We start from the raw sequence: 17837 nt of genomic DNA, 5'->3' as shown, positions 1-17837 counted from the left end.
GCTTCTTAGTCTGATTATGAGTGTTCTGGTAGCTAATTTATGCCTTTTAGAAGATATATTTAAACAGAACAATTGATGTACTGGGCCTACCTTTACTTTGGTTCAACTCAACTGAAATCACTGGCGTTAAACAAGAGATGAATTTGGCCAATTATGTGTACTCCAGTCATGCAAAGTTATATTTGCCTAAAGAATATTTTTTTGATAGGTTAGTAAAACAGATGTCTTAGTGGGTCCCTTGAGAGGTTTCTTCAACACTATTCTGTTAAGGGAAAAACTTCTACAGCCTATGAAAGACGCTGTTGTGGTTGTTTTCCCTCAGGACACAAAAGACCGTACCTTATATGGGCCTATAGGAGCTGCTCACTGTTGAATCACAACAAACATTATAGCAAAAATACTAGCTAGCTGACTTCAGTCTATGCTCCCAGCTTATATAAATCCAGATGAAACTGGATTCATTAAGGATAGACAAAGGTAAGACAATATTTGGAGAGTACTTGGAATCATCCATAATGCTAGACCAAAAAAAAATCATTTTTTTGGTTTGTTTTTTTTTGTTATCACCAGACTCACAGAAAGCCTTTGACAGAATAGAGTGAAGCTTTCTGTTTCAAGTCTCATCCCGTATGAACTTTGGCCTCCAGTTCCTTAAATGGATAACTGCTCTTTACACCAACCCAAAAGCAATTGTGCAAATTAACAAGGTGAAATCTCCCCTATCAGAACTACAAAGAGGGACCAGGCAGAGATGACCCATGTCTCTTTTACTTTTTGCACTGCCCCTGGAGCCTTTTGCACAGAGGATAAGGAACAATGAATCCATCACCGGAATAAAACTTGCAAGAGTATATCACAAAATATCATTATATGCAAATTATGTAATATTTTGATATAAATCAAATATTTACCTAAAATGAGTTGCTAAAGAAATCCAGGAATTTGGGAAGGTGTCTGGATTTAAAGAAAATTATGCAAAATCTGAAATGCTAGGTATAAATTTGCTAGACTCTGAAAAGTCACTCCTCCAGAAACATTTGAGTACCATGTAGGAGGTGAGGGATAGCTCAGTGGTTTGAGCATTGGCCTGCTAAACCCAGGGTTGTGAGTTCAATCCTTGAGGGGGCCACTTAGGGATCTAGGGCAAAAATCAGTACTTGGTCCTGCTAGTGAAGGCAGGGGGCTGGACTCAATGACCTTTCAAGGTCCCTTCCAGTTCCAGGAGAGAGGTACATCTCCATTTTTGGAGGGAAGAGGGGAGAAATAGCTCAGTGGTTTGAGCATTGGCCTGCTAAACCCAGGGTTGTGAGTTCAATCCTTGAGGGGGCCATTTGGGGAACTGGGGTAAAAATCTGGTGATTGGTCCTGCTTTGAGCAGGGGGTTGGACTAGATGACCTACTGAGGTCCCTTCCAATCCTATGATTCTATGAAATCGGCAACAAATTATATAAATTACCTGGGAATTCAAATCTCAAACAACCTAGAAGAGCTCTATGATTTAAATGTCAAACTACTACTTCAGCAAATAAACAAAGATCTGGAAGGCTGAGGAAAGCATGCAATGTCTTGGTTGAGTCAAAATGAACACTCTGCCAAGCACTTCTTTATTGTTTCAAAATTCTTATGTGATTCTGTGAGGTTTTAGGAAAAAACTGTAACACCAGTAGGACAATGGAACAGACAATAACAGGGGATTAGACTACATGACCCTTGTGGTCCTTTCTAATCCTATGGTTCTATGATTCTACCCCAGATAAAACCCTAGCAGGAATACAAAGGATGTTAGAATTATGTGGAATAAGAAGAGACCAAGAGTGAGCGCAGATACTTTGTACAGACCCATTTAACAGGATAGATTTGCTGTTCCAAATATTCTATAGTGCCAGCCAGCTCAAAGCAGTAGTGAAGTGAGGGTGCTCTTACCCAGGCAAACACTGGCCCTTATGGAACAAGAAAATTGTGGCAGTGAAAATGTCACAAGGCTACAACAGATTAATAAAAAAAAATCATGCCCTCCAGAAATTTACACACATTCTTTATCAAAGGCTACTCTATGAGGTTGGGATAGAACTAGAGAAAAATTCTTTTCTGTCGCCAATAGCACCCACTGCTAATAAGCCAGATCTTAACGCAAATTGTGAACTCCAGAACTTCAAAGATTAGGAGAGTGATGGAATACACATGGTTGGCCAGTTATTCAATAAAGAAACTTTTCTAACTTATTTAAAGATCAAAACTAACTTTAGCTGGGTCCACTCTGCCCTGGTACCAGTACTTTCAAGTCAGGCATTATGTTTCTTGATTTTCCAGAAAACCTGTTTTATATAAAAAACAAACTTTAATAAAGCGATGGTGTCTACTCAATTAGAACACAAACAAAAAATATAACTAACTGATATCAATCTTTGCAGACAGCTTTCCTAACCAAAAAGTCTCTATTTATGACATGCTGGGGACAAGGATGCTGATAGACAAATTACCCCAAGAGGGTCTGATCTAGAAAAGAAGACCACTGATCTTAGTTTGTAGCACAATACAAGAAAATTTCTTGAAGATACTGTTTCAATGCTACCTCACATCAGTCACGTTAAAAAATAGAGATTGAATGGGGATAAATGTTGGAAAAGTTGCGATGAAAGAGGAGATTTTATGCATAGATGGTGGACATGTCCAGTCATAAGAGAGTATTGGGATGCCATCTGTAATCCAATATCACAAATTGTTGGAAATGTATTACCAAATGATCCTTTGGTAATCCTCCTATGGCTTCCAAGAGGAAATGAAGAATTAATCCCTTATCTGTTAGTCGCTGCTTGGCTATTAGTAGCCTCTCACTAGAAGAAGGAAAAATAGTCCAACCACAGAAGAATGGTTCAAAAAATATGAGAGGTTGTAGTTCTGGAAAAATGAACATACCAATTATGTAGCCAGCAAAATAGACAGGACAGATAGCTACTTAGATATTTGTTTACAATTTTATTAAAAGTACATCCATCAGCGCCCTTCCCCAGCCCCATGTTTCTGAATATTAACATTTGATAGATATGCCTGGTCTGTTAAATGCATACACTGAGATTTCACTCAACTTAATAAAATCACTAGAAACAACATATTATAGGTGTTGTAATGATGCTCACTCTGTAATATGGTAATACCCTGTTAAACAGATTACTATCTTCTGTAAAATGTCTCTTTAAACAAAAGGTAACTGTTGTAATGATAGTTTTGTTTCTCATATTTACATGGCAAGAATTTGTAAACTTGTTAAAACTTCCTAAATAAATAGTGTAAAAATAGTTTTACGCTCCCTCAGTCATCACAACAAAGGGCAGAAGAGCAGATTTTTGCCTGACTGTTTTGCAAGATTGGCTTACTTATATTAGGCCATTCATTATGTTGAGACCACATACAGAACTGGATACAAGCAGATGCTGCACACACTTTGTAGCCTGGTGCGTATTCTGTAATCGTTCTTCCCAGGCTGTTCATATTTTTCAAGGGAATTGAGAAAAAGATGGCAAATGCTATCCACCATTCATATTGCTATTGGAAAGAAGCTTGACTCCTTTTGTAAAGTGCCCTCAGAGGTAATGATGTCCTGTACCATCAGCCTACACATCATGATCATTTTCTTTAGTGTAAACATTGTTCTAGTGTTGGAGCCCTAACAACTGCCATAATTAAGGTTGCTCAGTTAAGAACATAAGAACAGCCATACTGGGCCAGACCAATGATCCATCTAGCCCAGTATCCTGTCTTCCTGCAGTGGCCAATGCCAGATGCTTCAGAATGAATGAACAGAACAGGAAATCATTGAGTGATCCATCCCGTTGTCCACTCCTAGCTTCTGGCAAACAGAGGCTAGCGTCCCTCAGGGCATGTGGTTGCATCTCTGACCATCTTGGCTAATAACCATTGATGGACCTATCCTCCAGGAACTTACCTAGTACTTTTTTTAACCCTGTTATAGTTTTGCCCTTCACAACATCCCCTGGCAACGAGTTCCACAGGTTGACTGTGCGTTGTGTGAAGAAGTACTTCCTTTTGTTTTAAACCTGCTGCCTATTAATTTCATTGGGTGACCCCTAGTTCTTATGTTATCTGAAGGAGTAAATAAGATTTCCTCATTCACTTTCTCCATATCAGTCAAGATTTTATAGACCTCTATCATAACCCTCTTAGTCGTTTCTTTTCCAAGCTGAAAAGTCCCGTCTTTTTAATCTCTCCTCATACAGAAGTTGTTCCATAACCCTAATCATTTCTGTAGCCCTTCTGTGTACCTTTTCCAATTCTAATACATCTTTTTTAAGATGGGATGACCAGAACTACATGCAGTATTCAAGGTGTGCGAGTACCATGGTTTTATATAGAGGCACTATGATATCTTCTGTCTTATTATCTACCTCTTTCCTCGTGGTTCTTAACATTGTTAGATTTTTTGACGGCTGCTGCACATTGAGCGGATGTTTTCAGATAACTATTCACAATGGCACCAAGATCTCTTTTTACACCCGATCATTTTGTATGTATAGTTGGGATTATGTTTTCCAATGTGCATTAGTTTGCGTTTATCAACATTGTATTTCACCTGCCATTTTGCTGCCCCGTCAACCAGTTTTGTGATAACCCTTTGTAATTTTTCACAGTCTGCTTTGGACTTAACTATCTTGTATTTTCTGAAAATGTTGCCACCTCACTGTTTATCCTTTTTCCAGATAATTTATGAATATATTGAACAGCACTAGTCCTAGTACAGGCCCTTGGGGGAATACCACTACTTACCTCTCTCCATTCTGAAAACTATTTATTACTACCCTTTGTTTTTTGTCTTAACCAGTTACTGATCCATGAGAGGACCTGCCCTCTTATCCTATGACAACTTACTTTAAGAGCCTTTAGTGAGGGCCCTTGTCAAAGGCTTTTTGAAACTTTAAGTATACTATATCCACTGGTCACCCTTGTCCATGTTTGCTGACCCCTTCAAAGAATGGGAAGGCATGATTCCCCTATACAAAAACCATGTTGACTCTTCCCCAACAATCTGTTCATCTATGTGTCTGATCAATCTATTTTCCTCAGATTCAACTTCCAAGTTCTGAACCATTTTTAGGGAAAAGAGAATCAAGTACACTGGTACAAAGCAGCACTTATTGGCATAAGAACAGCAGCATTAGCAAAATGGGTTTGTCGTTAGTGAAAATAGAAAGGGAAGCAATTTTCATGTTAATCAGAATCTTGAAATATGTAATTGAATTAAAACAGATGTATTGGTGTTTGATCTTTATGTACATGCTCAAAAACAGACTGCAAAATTCATATTTCAGAAACTGGCACTGTGAAAGTGATGGGCAGGAGTGTTAGAGTCAATGACAAAAACCGTGTGAGCATCATCAGCTGTGTAACTGGAGAATTCTGTCAAAATACTGGCATATTAGTATGCAAATATCAATGGGGTAAATTTTAGTGAGTGAAGGAAATCATCACTTGAATGATCTGACATAATGGGCAAGGTCATCACAAAGTAACATAGCAGTAGTGAGCAAAGCCACAATAAGCCATGTTCTGCACTGGTGCAGCTTACCACAGCTTCAAAGCAGAATGAGCTGCACCAGTGCAAGTCACTGCTTATAGTGATTTTTGCCTGTCTGCACTAGGGATTTGCACTCATGCAGCTACAAGAGCTAACTATTAATGCTGAATCCCCAAAGCACAAGAAATCTCAGAAAAAGGCAGTTCCTATTGATATGAAGAAAGTTATACCAGTGCAACTTGTGTATATAAACAAGAGCTGAGGAAGGTCAGACCACAGATCTACAATGCCTAACTATTCAGTTATAAAATTCTTGTTAAGACAGCAGAGTATCACATATCAGTTGCTTCTACTTTGGATACTGCAACAGTGTTTCTGGGCAATCCACAACCATGCTATGGAATGATACTTTAGATTCTTATTTTCTGCATCAGATGGTGGTGGCTCACTTCACACTTCAGTGTACTGTTTCCTTCTCAAGAGTCATAACCTAAAAGCTACAAGAGTTTAGAAATTTTCGTACTGCTTCTTTTAACAGCTCTTTGTGATTCTCAAGTTAGCAGCAGCAACAAGGCTATCAGGCCTTTGACTGTTCGGCTACCTTGGTTTCACAGTATATTACGAAAAGCCTTCTGGCTCTTGGCCTTCTGGCTTCCAAGGCTTGTCTAACCAACCTGCTACGTAAGACAGTGCTGCTCTTTTGTGAGGGGCAAGAAGCGATTCTGTTCAAGTTCTACCTGACTAAACCATGTTTTTTACCCTCTGGTTTCCAACAGCCAAAAAGATGATTGAAATCCTGTGATGGTTCAGGGCAAAACATTAGCAATGGTTACAAAGGAGAGCTCAGGATTCTGAGCTCAAGACTTGACTGGAGAATACCTATGCCATATAGCTAGTTTTATTTTAAAATGTATTCAACTGTAATTTAAATATTCTCATATTCTGTTACTAGTTAGGGGGTTTAGATTTTTGAAATAATAGAAATTCTTCATAGTCATCTTTTCATAGAATCTCAGGGTTGGAAGGGACCTCAGGAGGTCATCTAGTCCAACCCTCTGGTCAAAGCAGGGCTAATCCCCAACTATTTATTTTGTCCCAGATCCCTAAATGGCCCCCTCAAGGACTGAACTCACAACCCTGGGTTTAGCAGGCTAATGCGCTAACCACTGGGCTATTCCTCCTCCCATTCAATCAGGAGAAGATGACTATAATGGAGAATACTGAAGCTATTACCTGGATCTATTTCTACTTTAACCTTCTACAAGTTTGATATTTGCTTCTTAGTTGAATCCTCTTTTGTAAGGAGGCTATTACAGGATACAAATTCAGTTTGTCCTTGTATTCCTACAATACTCCTTTTGCAATATTCCACTACTGAGAACAATATAAATGGCTAGTAATTTTACACACGGTAAGTGACTGTAGTTCAAACATTAAAACAGTACTACCTGATCTAGGTTTTTGAAGAGGAGTATATCTTTGCATGCTTCCTGCAGTCTACATCTCTGCTCATCTGTTTTTGGATGAACTACCTGCAAGGAAAAATAAAACAAAACCTGTCATGGCAGTGAAGAGATCTGATCACAATCTGAAGCATACTTAACCTCACAAAGTGAATCACAACATTAAGTAAAAACCTTGCTGTAGCTGGAACCTCAAAAGAATGAAAAGTGAAATAATGTATAAAAGAAAAGTGAAAGAAAAAATATCTGAATAGTGGCAATAATTGTTCAGGAACTCATACTTAAAAAAATTGATATTCTGACATAGCATATTTTTAAAGAACATCCAGACAAAAATACTCAAATATTTAGAAAATTTAACTGAGTGAGCAAAAGCTGTTTTATTATTGCTCCTCAATGAACTATTTTATTGTTTTAATATTCCTCATCATAACAGCTCCACTAATATTTAACATAACTAGAGCATTTGAGATATTTATATGTCTTAAAAGTAGTTATTTGAAAAAAAGAATATTTTTAAATTCTGGAATTCTTTCCACTCTTTTCCACTTCTGAATTGTTTAGTGATCTTCAGGCAGGTGAAACACAAAGCCTGCCTAAGAGACTAGATCAGAGTACCGCATGGAAGGATGGAAAAGAACCTCCCCCCCCCCCCACCACACACACACAAGAACTTGGAAGAAAAGGAACAAGAAAACAATTCCAAGTAAAAAAACAAAGTCAGACCTCTCTTTTCTTCTAAACTGTTCTGTTTTCTCTTTCCTCCTAGTTCAGAACTTAGGCGAGCAAAAAGGGACCAGGCACCAGTTCAACTGCTGTGACCAGGTCTGATCCAGAGACCTCTGTGCCTTTTATGAGCAAGAACTGGAGAAGAGACCCATGACCTTTATGAGAATGGGAGAGGTGAAACTAGTGCAGAAGGAGCTTCTCCCTGACAAATTACCCTTCCCAGGCACTTTCAGACACTAGACATGGGAGGTCAGCAACTAAAATCTTTCCCTGGCACCAGGTGAAAATTAGTCATTCATTCAATCCTAAAAGATGGGCTTATAAGAAGAAAACTGAGATCTCAGATGAGAACAGCTTGTCCAGTAGAGCCACACAGCTTACTAACAACAAAAGTTATTTACTTTTTTCTAAACTCAATATTAATTAAATTAAATGTATAGAAGTAGACTGTACACCATGTTTCTAGAGAAAAACAGCCAAGAAAGAAATGAACAAGAAGGAGGAGGAACAGAGGGTATCCCAGCAATAGCAACGTATGTAGCCTCACAGTAAGTGTTGGTTTCACAAGCAAGTGTCTTTGCAGCCCCAATGGCTACAACTTTCTAGAAGGTTCAGATTTTGGTGCAGACGCACATGAGAGTGGGGTCTATGTGGACAATAACTGAATTTGAAATTTTATTTTTTGTAAGCTTCCACTGAAAGTATCTGTAGTACTGAAAATCTTGATGAGATCCAAAATACATGGTATACTACCCAGATACCTTTGTGAGGATCATAGCAGAAATACCTAGACAGTACAAAAATCTTATGATACATGTTTCTAGTGGCCATAACCACCAGTAAATCATCTAAAGAACTTGATACCAGAATTTCATCTGTCACTACAAAAAACAAGAAAAACGGAAGTTTTTAGTTTTGTTTTCTTCAGATGATGTCTTCCCAGATAAAGAGAACAAATGTTCATTTCTTCACTAAAATAATTCCTTATTATAATGAAAACAAAGTCCAAGTAAATTCACTGGGGGTTAAAATTGGATAGTAAGCAGATAAGAGGATGAATTGATTCAAATTAACCACATAGATAGCCAGGATTCTGAAAGAAAGTTGCACCATTAAGTACTTAGCCATTAAATAAAAAATGAGAACACACTGAAAAACTTGATGTAAAAACAATACAAGTCAAAATACTACTCAGGACTCAAAACCTCTAACATGGTGGTTCTCAAACTTTTGTATTTGTGACCCCGTTTCACACAGCAAGCGTCTGAGTGCGACCCCCCCCTTATAAATTAAAAACACATTTTTAATATTTAATACCATTATAAATGCTGGAGGCAAAGCAGTATATGGGGTAGAGGCTGACAGCTCACGACCCCACGTAATAACCTCGTGACCCCGAGTGGTCATGACCCCCAGTTTGAGAACCTCTGCTTTAACACTAATAATCCATTTTTCAAAAACATATCTGCAGTTACTAGACACACCTATCATCTATTTTTCAGTATTTTGCAATAAAATATTTAAAAAGAATCTTCTCTTTTAGAATAAATTAAAATGGCTTTAGATTTTCACAATATTGAAAATCTGACATATACTTAAGACTGACAAGGCAACTGAGCTTCCTTCCAGAAGTACAAGTCCCTAAAGGGAATATCAATCCCTATCAACCAGGATTTTGTTATATACAGTAGCTCTCGAGAAATACAATTACAATATCTGAACTGTAATAATCCCTATAAATTGCCTGCATTTAAAAAGATACAACCATCGGTGATTATAGGCTCAAGCACATTTCAACAAAGCATTTCCAATATAAGCAGCAGGTAAGCTCTCCCAGAACAGAACTGTTTTGATAATGAAGGCAGTGAAAAACATGAGAGGTATTCTAGGCATCCAGACAGAGAGCTGTGCTAAACCTTCACTAATTCGTCACACTAGCACCAGTGCTCTAGGAATTGTCTGAACAAGTGTTATTTAAGCAGATAATTAAGAAAGGAAAATATTTAAGTTCATATAGATGGTAGGCCTCTAGGTACAATTTTAAAATCATTTTGGACAACAAATTTGTAAATTAAAGCCCATAATGCCCAAAGGAATGCCCAGAACAAAGAGACTTAACATTTCAGAATAATTCTGCTTTGTCAGTAATCATGTCATTTTGCAGAATTAAATGTAGAACTGACAAGGGGATGATATGCTTCACATGTACGTTAATGTATGCAAAAGACTATGCCAGATGTGATTTGCCCATTCTTACCCTTGGTTCTGTATCTTCCTCTTCCTCATCTGGGTTGAAGGCTTCAGCACAAACTTAATAGGAAGAAGAAGAAAAAAGGTTACACAAAAGCTCTATTTCAGAGGAGCATAAGACAAATAAAATTTCAATTCCTTCCCTCTAAATTTGCCTTTCTACATTTCACTTTTGTTTTTAAAGTGATTTTTTGTGTGAATAATGTCACAGCGTCAAAGGATGAAATCCTATTTATTATCAGAATAGCTACATTAAGGTCATATCCAGACACCAAAGTGAGGGGCATGTAAAAGACTGAGTAAGCTTCCTCCACATTGGCCAAAACTACCTTTTAAAACTCTACCTCTAACCAGCAAGCTTACCTTCAAATTATAAATACCGTGCTCTTATGCACACATACAGATTTCAATTCTGCAATTTCTTATAACCACATTTATAATGATCATGAACATAGATCCATTCACAAAACTTTCCCTAAACAGAGGAAAAACCATCTTGTAGCCACGACCCCTCATTCACATACAACATTTCAAAACTATATACACCACCTATAGATTCACACAAACTCTTTATTAATAAACAAAACACAAAATGTAACCAATAAATATGGTCTCCGTTAAGGCTATAAGATGGTGGCTTAGGATGAGAGAGTGAAGATGTGGGCTGAGAGTCATGGAAAGCAGGTAGGCAGGATTGAAAAGGGGAACTGATTAGTGGAGTAGAGATGGGTTGCTGAATGACTAATTTGCTTTTTATGGTCTGTCTTGGAGAGGAAGGGGAGAATATGGAATCTATCCATCTTAAAGTTCAGGAATTTTTTTGAGGAGGGTGGTAGAGAATTTCCCAATTTTTAAGCATGTATTAACACTAATAACTACTCAGATGGGTAAGTATCAACTCTTGGTATCTACTATCACCTGCACTCCCCCCTCTCAGAGTCCAACGTTTCATACATTCAGTTACAGCCTGCCCCCCAGAGCTGCAGTCCTTCCCAATGTCTCCTGTAGAACCTCATTTCTCCTTGGGCACAGACTAGTCCTGTGTCTCATGCACTTATCACAGTATGCGGGCATTGTCCCATAACGTATCTTCCGAGCTAAAGCCAGCAGTTCTCAACTGGGGCTCCACGGCTCCCTGGGGTCTGCGAGCCACTGAAACCCGCTGCCCCAAGCAGGGAGCGGTGTGGGGCTGAAGTCCCAAGCCTGGTGCCCCCCCCCACCCCATGGGACTGAAGTGGGGAGAGGGCTGAAGCCCTGAACTCCCCCAGCCCCCTGCTGAAGCCAGGAGCAAAGGGGGCCTGAAGCTGGGAGCAGGAGGGGACTGAAGCCCCAAGCTCCCCTTTCCCCCGCTGCAGCCAGGAGTGGTAGGGCTGAAACCTGGAGCTCCTCCCCCACCTTCTTGGAGCAGCAGGGCTGAATCCCCAAGCTACCCCCACACACTGCAGCCAGGATGGAGGCAGGGCTGAAACCCCTGCCCCCCTCCACTGCAGCCAGGAGCAGGGAGGGGCTGAAACCTTTAGCCCATGGGCAGAGTTGAGGGAGCACGAGGATGTTGCCCCCCCACTGCAGTACCTTACCTAGAGTGAGGAAGTCCTGGGGGCAGCTCCACCCCCAACCTCCTCCTCTCCCCCACCCCCCCCTCAGGACCTGCTCTCTGGCCAGGTCCTAGGCCAGAAGCCGGAGCCAGGCAGTGAGGGGAAGCTGCTCCTCTGGCTGGTGGTGCCATGGCATTCCCCCATCTGCTGCTGGTGCCCGGGGTTGCAGCTGCTCTTCAGCTCCCGCAGGCTGTCAGAGGTGCCTGGACGGCTCCGGGGCCAGCAGAGCCCTCGGGGAGCAGCCACCGGCACACAGCCCCAGACAGATGAGTGGCCTGCGGAGGTGAGTCGGGGGTGGAAGTGATGCTCCCTCCCTGCACCCTGCTGTGCAGAGCTGGCCAGAGCCCGCCAGCCCTTAGCGCCCCTCCCCCCAAAACAGAAGTCAAACTAGGCCTATGCCCAAGAGTTCCCACCCCGGCCCAGAGTCCCGAGTCTCCTCTACCCCTGCTTGGCCCTGGAGTTTTTATAGCATGTTGAAGGGGGCCTCAGAAAGAAAATGTTGAGAACCCCCCTGAGCTAAGCAGAGGCAATGCGTGGGAGGAGCATGTGAGGTCATGTGCCCCTCCCCCTAATTTGCTGCTTGGCTTGTACTGAGCATGCTCACATGGACTAAGCAGGTTCAGTAACATCTTTTGACACTGCTGCCCTACCTCTATTCCTGACTATCGGCAGCTATGGGTTGTTTCTGGAGCTGAGCAGGACTTCCCTCTTGTAAGTCTTTGCAATACATTCCAGAAACACTAAATTTAATATATCACACACAAAATATATATTATAAAATTTCATACACCCTCCCCACATTATATGAACCACCTGAAAGGGGGTTCCAAAGAGGATGGATCTAGACTGTTCTCAGTCGTACCTGATGACAGAACAAGGAGTAATGGTCTCAAGTTGCAGTGAGGGAGGTTTAGGTTGGATATTAGGAAAAACTTTTTACTAGGCGAGTGGTGAAGCACTGGAATGGGTTACCTAGGGAGGTGGTGGAATCTCCTTCCTTAGAGGTTTTTAAGGTCAGGCTTGACAAAGCCCTGGCTGGGATGATTTAGTTGGGAATTGGTCCTGCTTTGAGCAGGGGGTGGGACTAATACTCCCTGAGGTCCCTTCCAACCCTGAGATTCTGTGATTCTATGATATACAGAGAGATAAAAGACTTGGGAGCCACTGATCAGAATAGTCCAATTCTGTTGTATAGCCAGAAATATATAATCAACACCCAATAATACATATTTAAATCAGTACACACTAGATTTTAATCACCTATATCTGCATTAACAAAGTGAAAGCCCATCATTAAAATAACATTAAATAATCTTTTTGCACACTATTTAAAAGAGGACACAATAGGCAGTGAACACATTGCATGCATACAATGAAGTTATGAAGACGACGATTCCCGGCCAAATGACTTTAACCTTTAGTTATTACTGACACAATCATGATGTTAGAGAGTCAAGGTGGGGGAGGTAATATCTTTTATTGAACCAACTTCTGTTAGTGAGAGAGACAAGCTTTTGAGCTTACATAGACCTGAAAAAGAGCTCCGTGTGAGCTCGAAAGTTCTCACCAACAGAAGTCGGTCCAATAAAAGATATTGCCTCCCCCATTTTGTCTCTAACATCCTGGGACCAGCACAGCTACTGTCACCATGTAAGAGAGGCAATTATAATGGTCGGTTTCAAGAATTTTGATGTCATTTTAGTTCAGTTTCTGAGTGTTTCAGGACAGACTTTTCTTCTACTGCAGTTTCATAACTAGTAAAATCTGGTACATAATGACCTTTTTTGGAATATTAAGAGCCAAATATTCTCCAAGTTCTAGAAAGATAAGTCTTTAAAAGAAAATGTTTCTATTAATTTAAGAGCTTTGACAGTTCTTACGTATCTAGGTGGACTTCAGTTACATTCACATGAGATGCACATATGTGCAGACACAAGGTGAAAAGTCATTCTTGTTTTTACCTACTTCTGCTCTTGCTTTAATAAGGGTAGTCTTGCGGCTAAGCCTGTAACCACTTAAAATTTTAAAAGAAAATAGACAGGCATGTTCTTTTGTACTTTATTCATTAGCCTGACAATACTGAAAACTTGGCAAAATGCCCAGCTCATTACAATGACATCTAACAAATTAATGGATTTAGGAAGAAATTTAAAAAAATAGCAGGTTTTAGAGAACCAACTCTATTTGGAAGTTGCTGAATACTAATTTAGAGAAGCATACAGTACTGACCACCAATAATCTAGTCATTAGTCTTTCACAGGGGTTACAAAAATCCATCATTTTAGCAACACTTAAGGTGTTTGTATATGTTCCATAAGCAGAAAGTCATAAATACAGTCACTATGTTAGCTAATTAAGTTTAAGTCCATTTTTTTCTGGGTTATGTGATACAGCATGGCCAGAGGGCAGCAGGAGAGGGTTAGAAGGGAGCCTTATTCTCTGTAGAGGGAAGAAAGTTTGCTATAGATTAATTAGAGTACCTGAAGCCACTTAGAGCACCTGAAGCCAGTCACCTGATATAAACCCCCTGCTTCAATCAGACAGGGAAAGGTGTTGGAGCAGAGAACAGTTTGAAGGAGTAGAAACAGAGTGGATTGGAGTTGGAGCAGAGAGCAGTTTGGAGGGAAGCAGAGGAAAGTTTGGAGAAGTGCTGCGATGGGCTAAGACCACCAAGACCCTAGGTAAAGGGACACCTGGCTTGTGCAGAGGAAGGACAGGAAGCCCCCACAAGCTGAAGGGCAGGAGAGGGAAGTAGCCCAGGGGAAGGAACCGCTAGTTCAAGTGATTTACCACTATCCCTAGGGCCCCTGGGCTGAGACCCATAGAGGGCGAGCCCGGGTCCCTCCCTCTCCACTCCCCTCCTCTAGGACACTAGTGGGGCAGTTAATATTCCAGTTCAGGGGCAAGAAACGGCTCTCTGAACCCCTCCCCCCCCCAAGAAGAAAAAGCGCGAGACCCATCATAGTACCAGCAATTTGCCACAGTATGAATACTAAAACATAATGCAAACCATTCATTCACATCACAACAATGAAGCCAAATGCTGAAGTCATTAACTGTATGAACAATGACAAAGAGTCCTGTGGCACCTTATAGACTAACAGACGTATTGGAGCTTAGGTTTCGTGGGTGAATACCCACTTCATCATATGCCGTATGCGCTATTCACCCATGAAAGCTTATGCTCCAATACATGTTAGTCTATAAGGTGCCACAGGACTCTGTCACTTTTTACAGATCCAGATTAACACGGCTACCCCGCTGATGTATGAACAATATCTATTGTTCATTGGCTAGTACATCAGTAGGTAAACAGTTTATTCTCCCTCTATTAGTTTGGAGTAATTTGAATATGTCTTGATGGTCCATCTTCACCATTTGATGACCATTTGATACTAGTCTGCTGACAAGCAATCAACATCTTAGAAGGGCTTGTTCAAAGACACACCATTGTGTTCTGATGGGGAAAGATTAAGCCCTCTATGTTCCAAAGAAAGGTAGTATTATGAGTGGATAAGCAACCTAAAAAGCTACAAACCCCAGAAGCGTAAGTATACACTCATTCTGTATGACAAAGGTACACAAAAGGGAAAATTATTTATTAGCAGTTCTGTTTGTAAGTCTTCCTCTTCCTTTCATCTTACAATAGGGATCATAATCTACTGTGAGAGAGCTCTGAAGATTCCATAAGTAACATCTTACAAGACAGATGCTCCCTGCTGTAGATTGTGTGGTATCCTATTCACTCAGTAATGTCAGCAAATCAGTCTAATTATCTTACCAGTAACTGGAGTTCATTCCTCCTCCATGCAATAAGGAATCTTAAATAATTTATATCTGAACATGCTAAAAGTCAGGTACCTTCTTATGTGTAGTTAAGAATTTAAGAGGCCACAATACAGGACAAAGTTTTCTCCAGCAATGTTCTACCCAATATCCAGAGTTTGGGCTTAGACTTTGTCCCCCTCAATTGTGTTGAGACTATTGCTAAGAAGCTCTCTTTGGAATTAAGGAATATCCTTTCAAGATTTCCCCCAGACAGGGAGAGTTTGATTACCACGGCTTAGACTAGCAAACACAGTGGTTCTTAACCTTTACTGCAGCCTGTACCCCTTTGGTTCTCAAAATACATTCTCGCACTCCTACAATTAGCTTAAAAACCTGAAAATAATTTTTGTTTGTATAGTGTCTGTATATTGCAGTAATTGTTAAAATGTATAATGTTAATAAATACATAGGTTCAATGAAACAAAGTAGTTGTATTTACGTGCCTTTGCTTAATTTGTGTTTTCAATGATTTACCTTCTAAAAAAATCTGGCCTGTCTCGCACCTCCAGAAATGGCATCGTGCACCCCAGGTTAAGAAGCACTGTTGTAGGTGGTCAGGTGTGGCATTTTATTCTCAGCAGTTCTGTGTGATAATCTCTCCTCCTACACTTTACTTCTTGCTATCACCATTTCTTTTAACAATAAAAGTACAGTATTGTAATTTGAAGGAAAACAACAGGGATGTGGCTAAAGTAATCCACTCATTCATTAGCTCCACAATAGACTACCACAACTCACTGTATCTGGGGCTGAAGAAGAAAACAATATAGAGGCTCTTAATCATGTAAAACAAAGCAGCCCCCCTTCTCAGGGGCAGGCCACTGAGAGAACATTATTCCTACGCTCTGATCCTTACACTGACTCCCAGTCCAACTGCACTGCCAGTTTCAGACTCTGGCGTTGATTTTTGCCATCAACAGGTCAGGACCCAGCTATATCAGTAACCACATCACCCTCCATGGCCAGTTGTGCTCTTCTAGGACAAAACAGCTAACTAAGCCCACAATGCAACGCATGAGAGCCATAGATAAAGGGTTCTTGATTAGGGGGATCTGGGTGTGGAATGAGCTTCCAAAGGGATTTCGGACTGTTCCATAATCTGTTTATCGTTAAGGCACATCACAAGATCTTCCTCTATGATAAAGCCTACCCAAAAAACTCTATTTTATAAATACAGCCACACCACTAGATATGCATATCAAGGTTCTCAGTTGACCTACAAGGTTATCAGAAGAACCCAATGTGGAGCTATGCGGTTGAGGGAGGCTTTGAAAGAACACTTTAAAGTCAGCCACAGTAGTGTTCTGTGCTGGAGAGTTCTCTGGACCTGGAGCTTTGGGTGCTGCTAAGAATTGCATAGTGCTTGCTGTGCATTTATAAATAGGACTGGGTATTTTCCTGATGGTTATGAATTCTGTGGTGCTTGGTATGCATTTACAAGTACTGTTTGCTTTGACTACCACTCTGCAATATTTGTTGTGAACTAATAAAGGTAATTTGATTATCCAAAAACAGAACTTTATTGGGTGGGGAAAAAACAGTGCAGAAAAGTAATGTGCAAATAAGCCACACAGCCAATGCTATACCAATTTTTAACATGTTTCTATGGCTGTGCTTGCATAGTCTCTTCTCCCCACAGGCCCAGGAGATCCAATATTTCCTGTCTACTCCAGGCAGGAATCAGTTGGGCAGTTGCACACAAGGGTGAGCAGCTAGGTATGCTCACCATGATGGGCAATCAGGAAATGGCATTCCAACTCTGTGACCCTTGAGTAGTGGAGTTTAACATAGTACCAGAGCAGTCACTCTTGCAGGGAATGGGGCACTGGGGGACAGCTGTTGGAGGACTGTTACGGTCAACACCGCTCACGCAGTATCTAAACTCTCCTGATGTCAACCTCAGTAAGTTGACAAACGCTTTATGCCATTTGGGGAGCTAGTTTTATTGTGTTGCTATAATGGCATGCATGTCAGCTGGAGACAAATCTGAGTGTAGCTATATGCATAAATAGGTTGACGCAAGGCATCTTACAACAACCTAATTTTGTAGTGTAGACCAGACTTAAGATAAATATGACAAAGAAAAGTAACTTAATAGGTAGTTCTGTTTGTCATATAGTCTGTCTCCCATACTACTTCCCTCCCACACCTGCTCAGGGATTGCAGTGATTGCTTTTAAATAGTGAGCCCTTTTCCATTATATTTCTGTCTTTGCTTCACTCTGGAAGTTTCATTGTGGAAGTGGGTAGGCTGGTGCCTTTATTCTGATTTTGACAGCTCTTGCTTCCTGGTAGCTAGAACAGTAATACAATATCTGTTGAGAGATGAGGAAGAGAGGAGATATAGGACAATTAGGAATTCTGAACTACAGATTAAATACTGTGGAGTACTACAAACTCACAAACTAGCAACAAGGCTGACATGCTAACAAATGGCAATCA

General features: G+C 40.5%; 1 protein-coding gene across 1 annotated transcript in view; it reads right to left on the bottom strand.

Annotated features, from left to right (window-relative positions):
- PRKAR2A (protein kinase cAMP-dependent type II regulatory subunit alpha) overlaps nt 1–17837 on the bottom strand; it is a 122186-nt gene that overhangs the window by 35476 nt on the left and 68873 nt on the right. Inside the window, exons 3-4 of the mRNA XM_045025865.1 lie at nt 9981–10033; nt 6980–7063 (exon numbers count right to left, since the gene is read on the bottom strand). Coding sequence (XP_044881800.1) covers nt 6980–7063; nt 9981–10033 — 137 coding nt within the window. The remainder of the gene's footprint in view (nt 1–6979; nt 7064–9980; nt 10034–17837) is intronic.

This window comes from Mauremys mutica, chromosome 7, assembly GCF_020497125.1.
Source record: "Mauremys mutica isolate MM-2020 ecotype Southern chromosome 7, ASM2049712v1, whole genome shotgun sequence".
In the NCBI taxonomy this organism is placed as follows: domain Eukaryota; kingdom Metazoa; phylum Chordata; order Testudines; family Geoemydidae; genus Mauremys; species Mauremys mutica.
The sequence above is the reverse complement of the archived record's forward strand: the minus strand, read 5'-3'. Positions and strand labels throughout refer to the sequence as shown.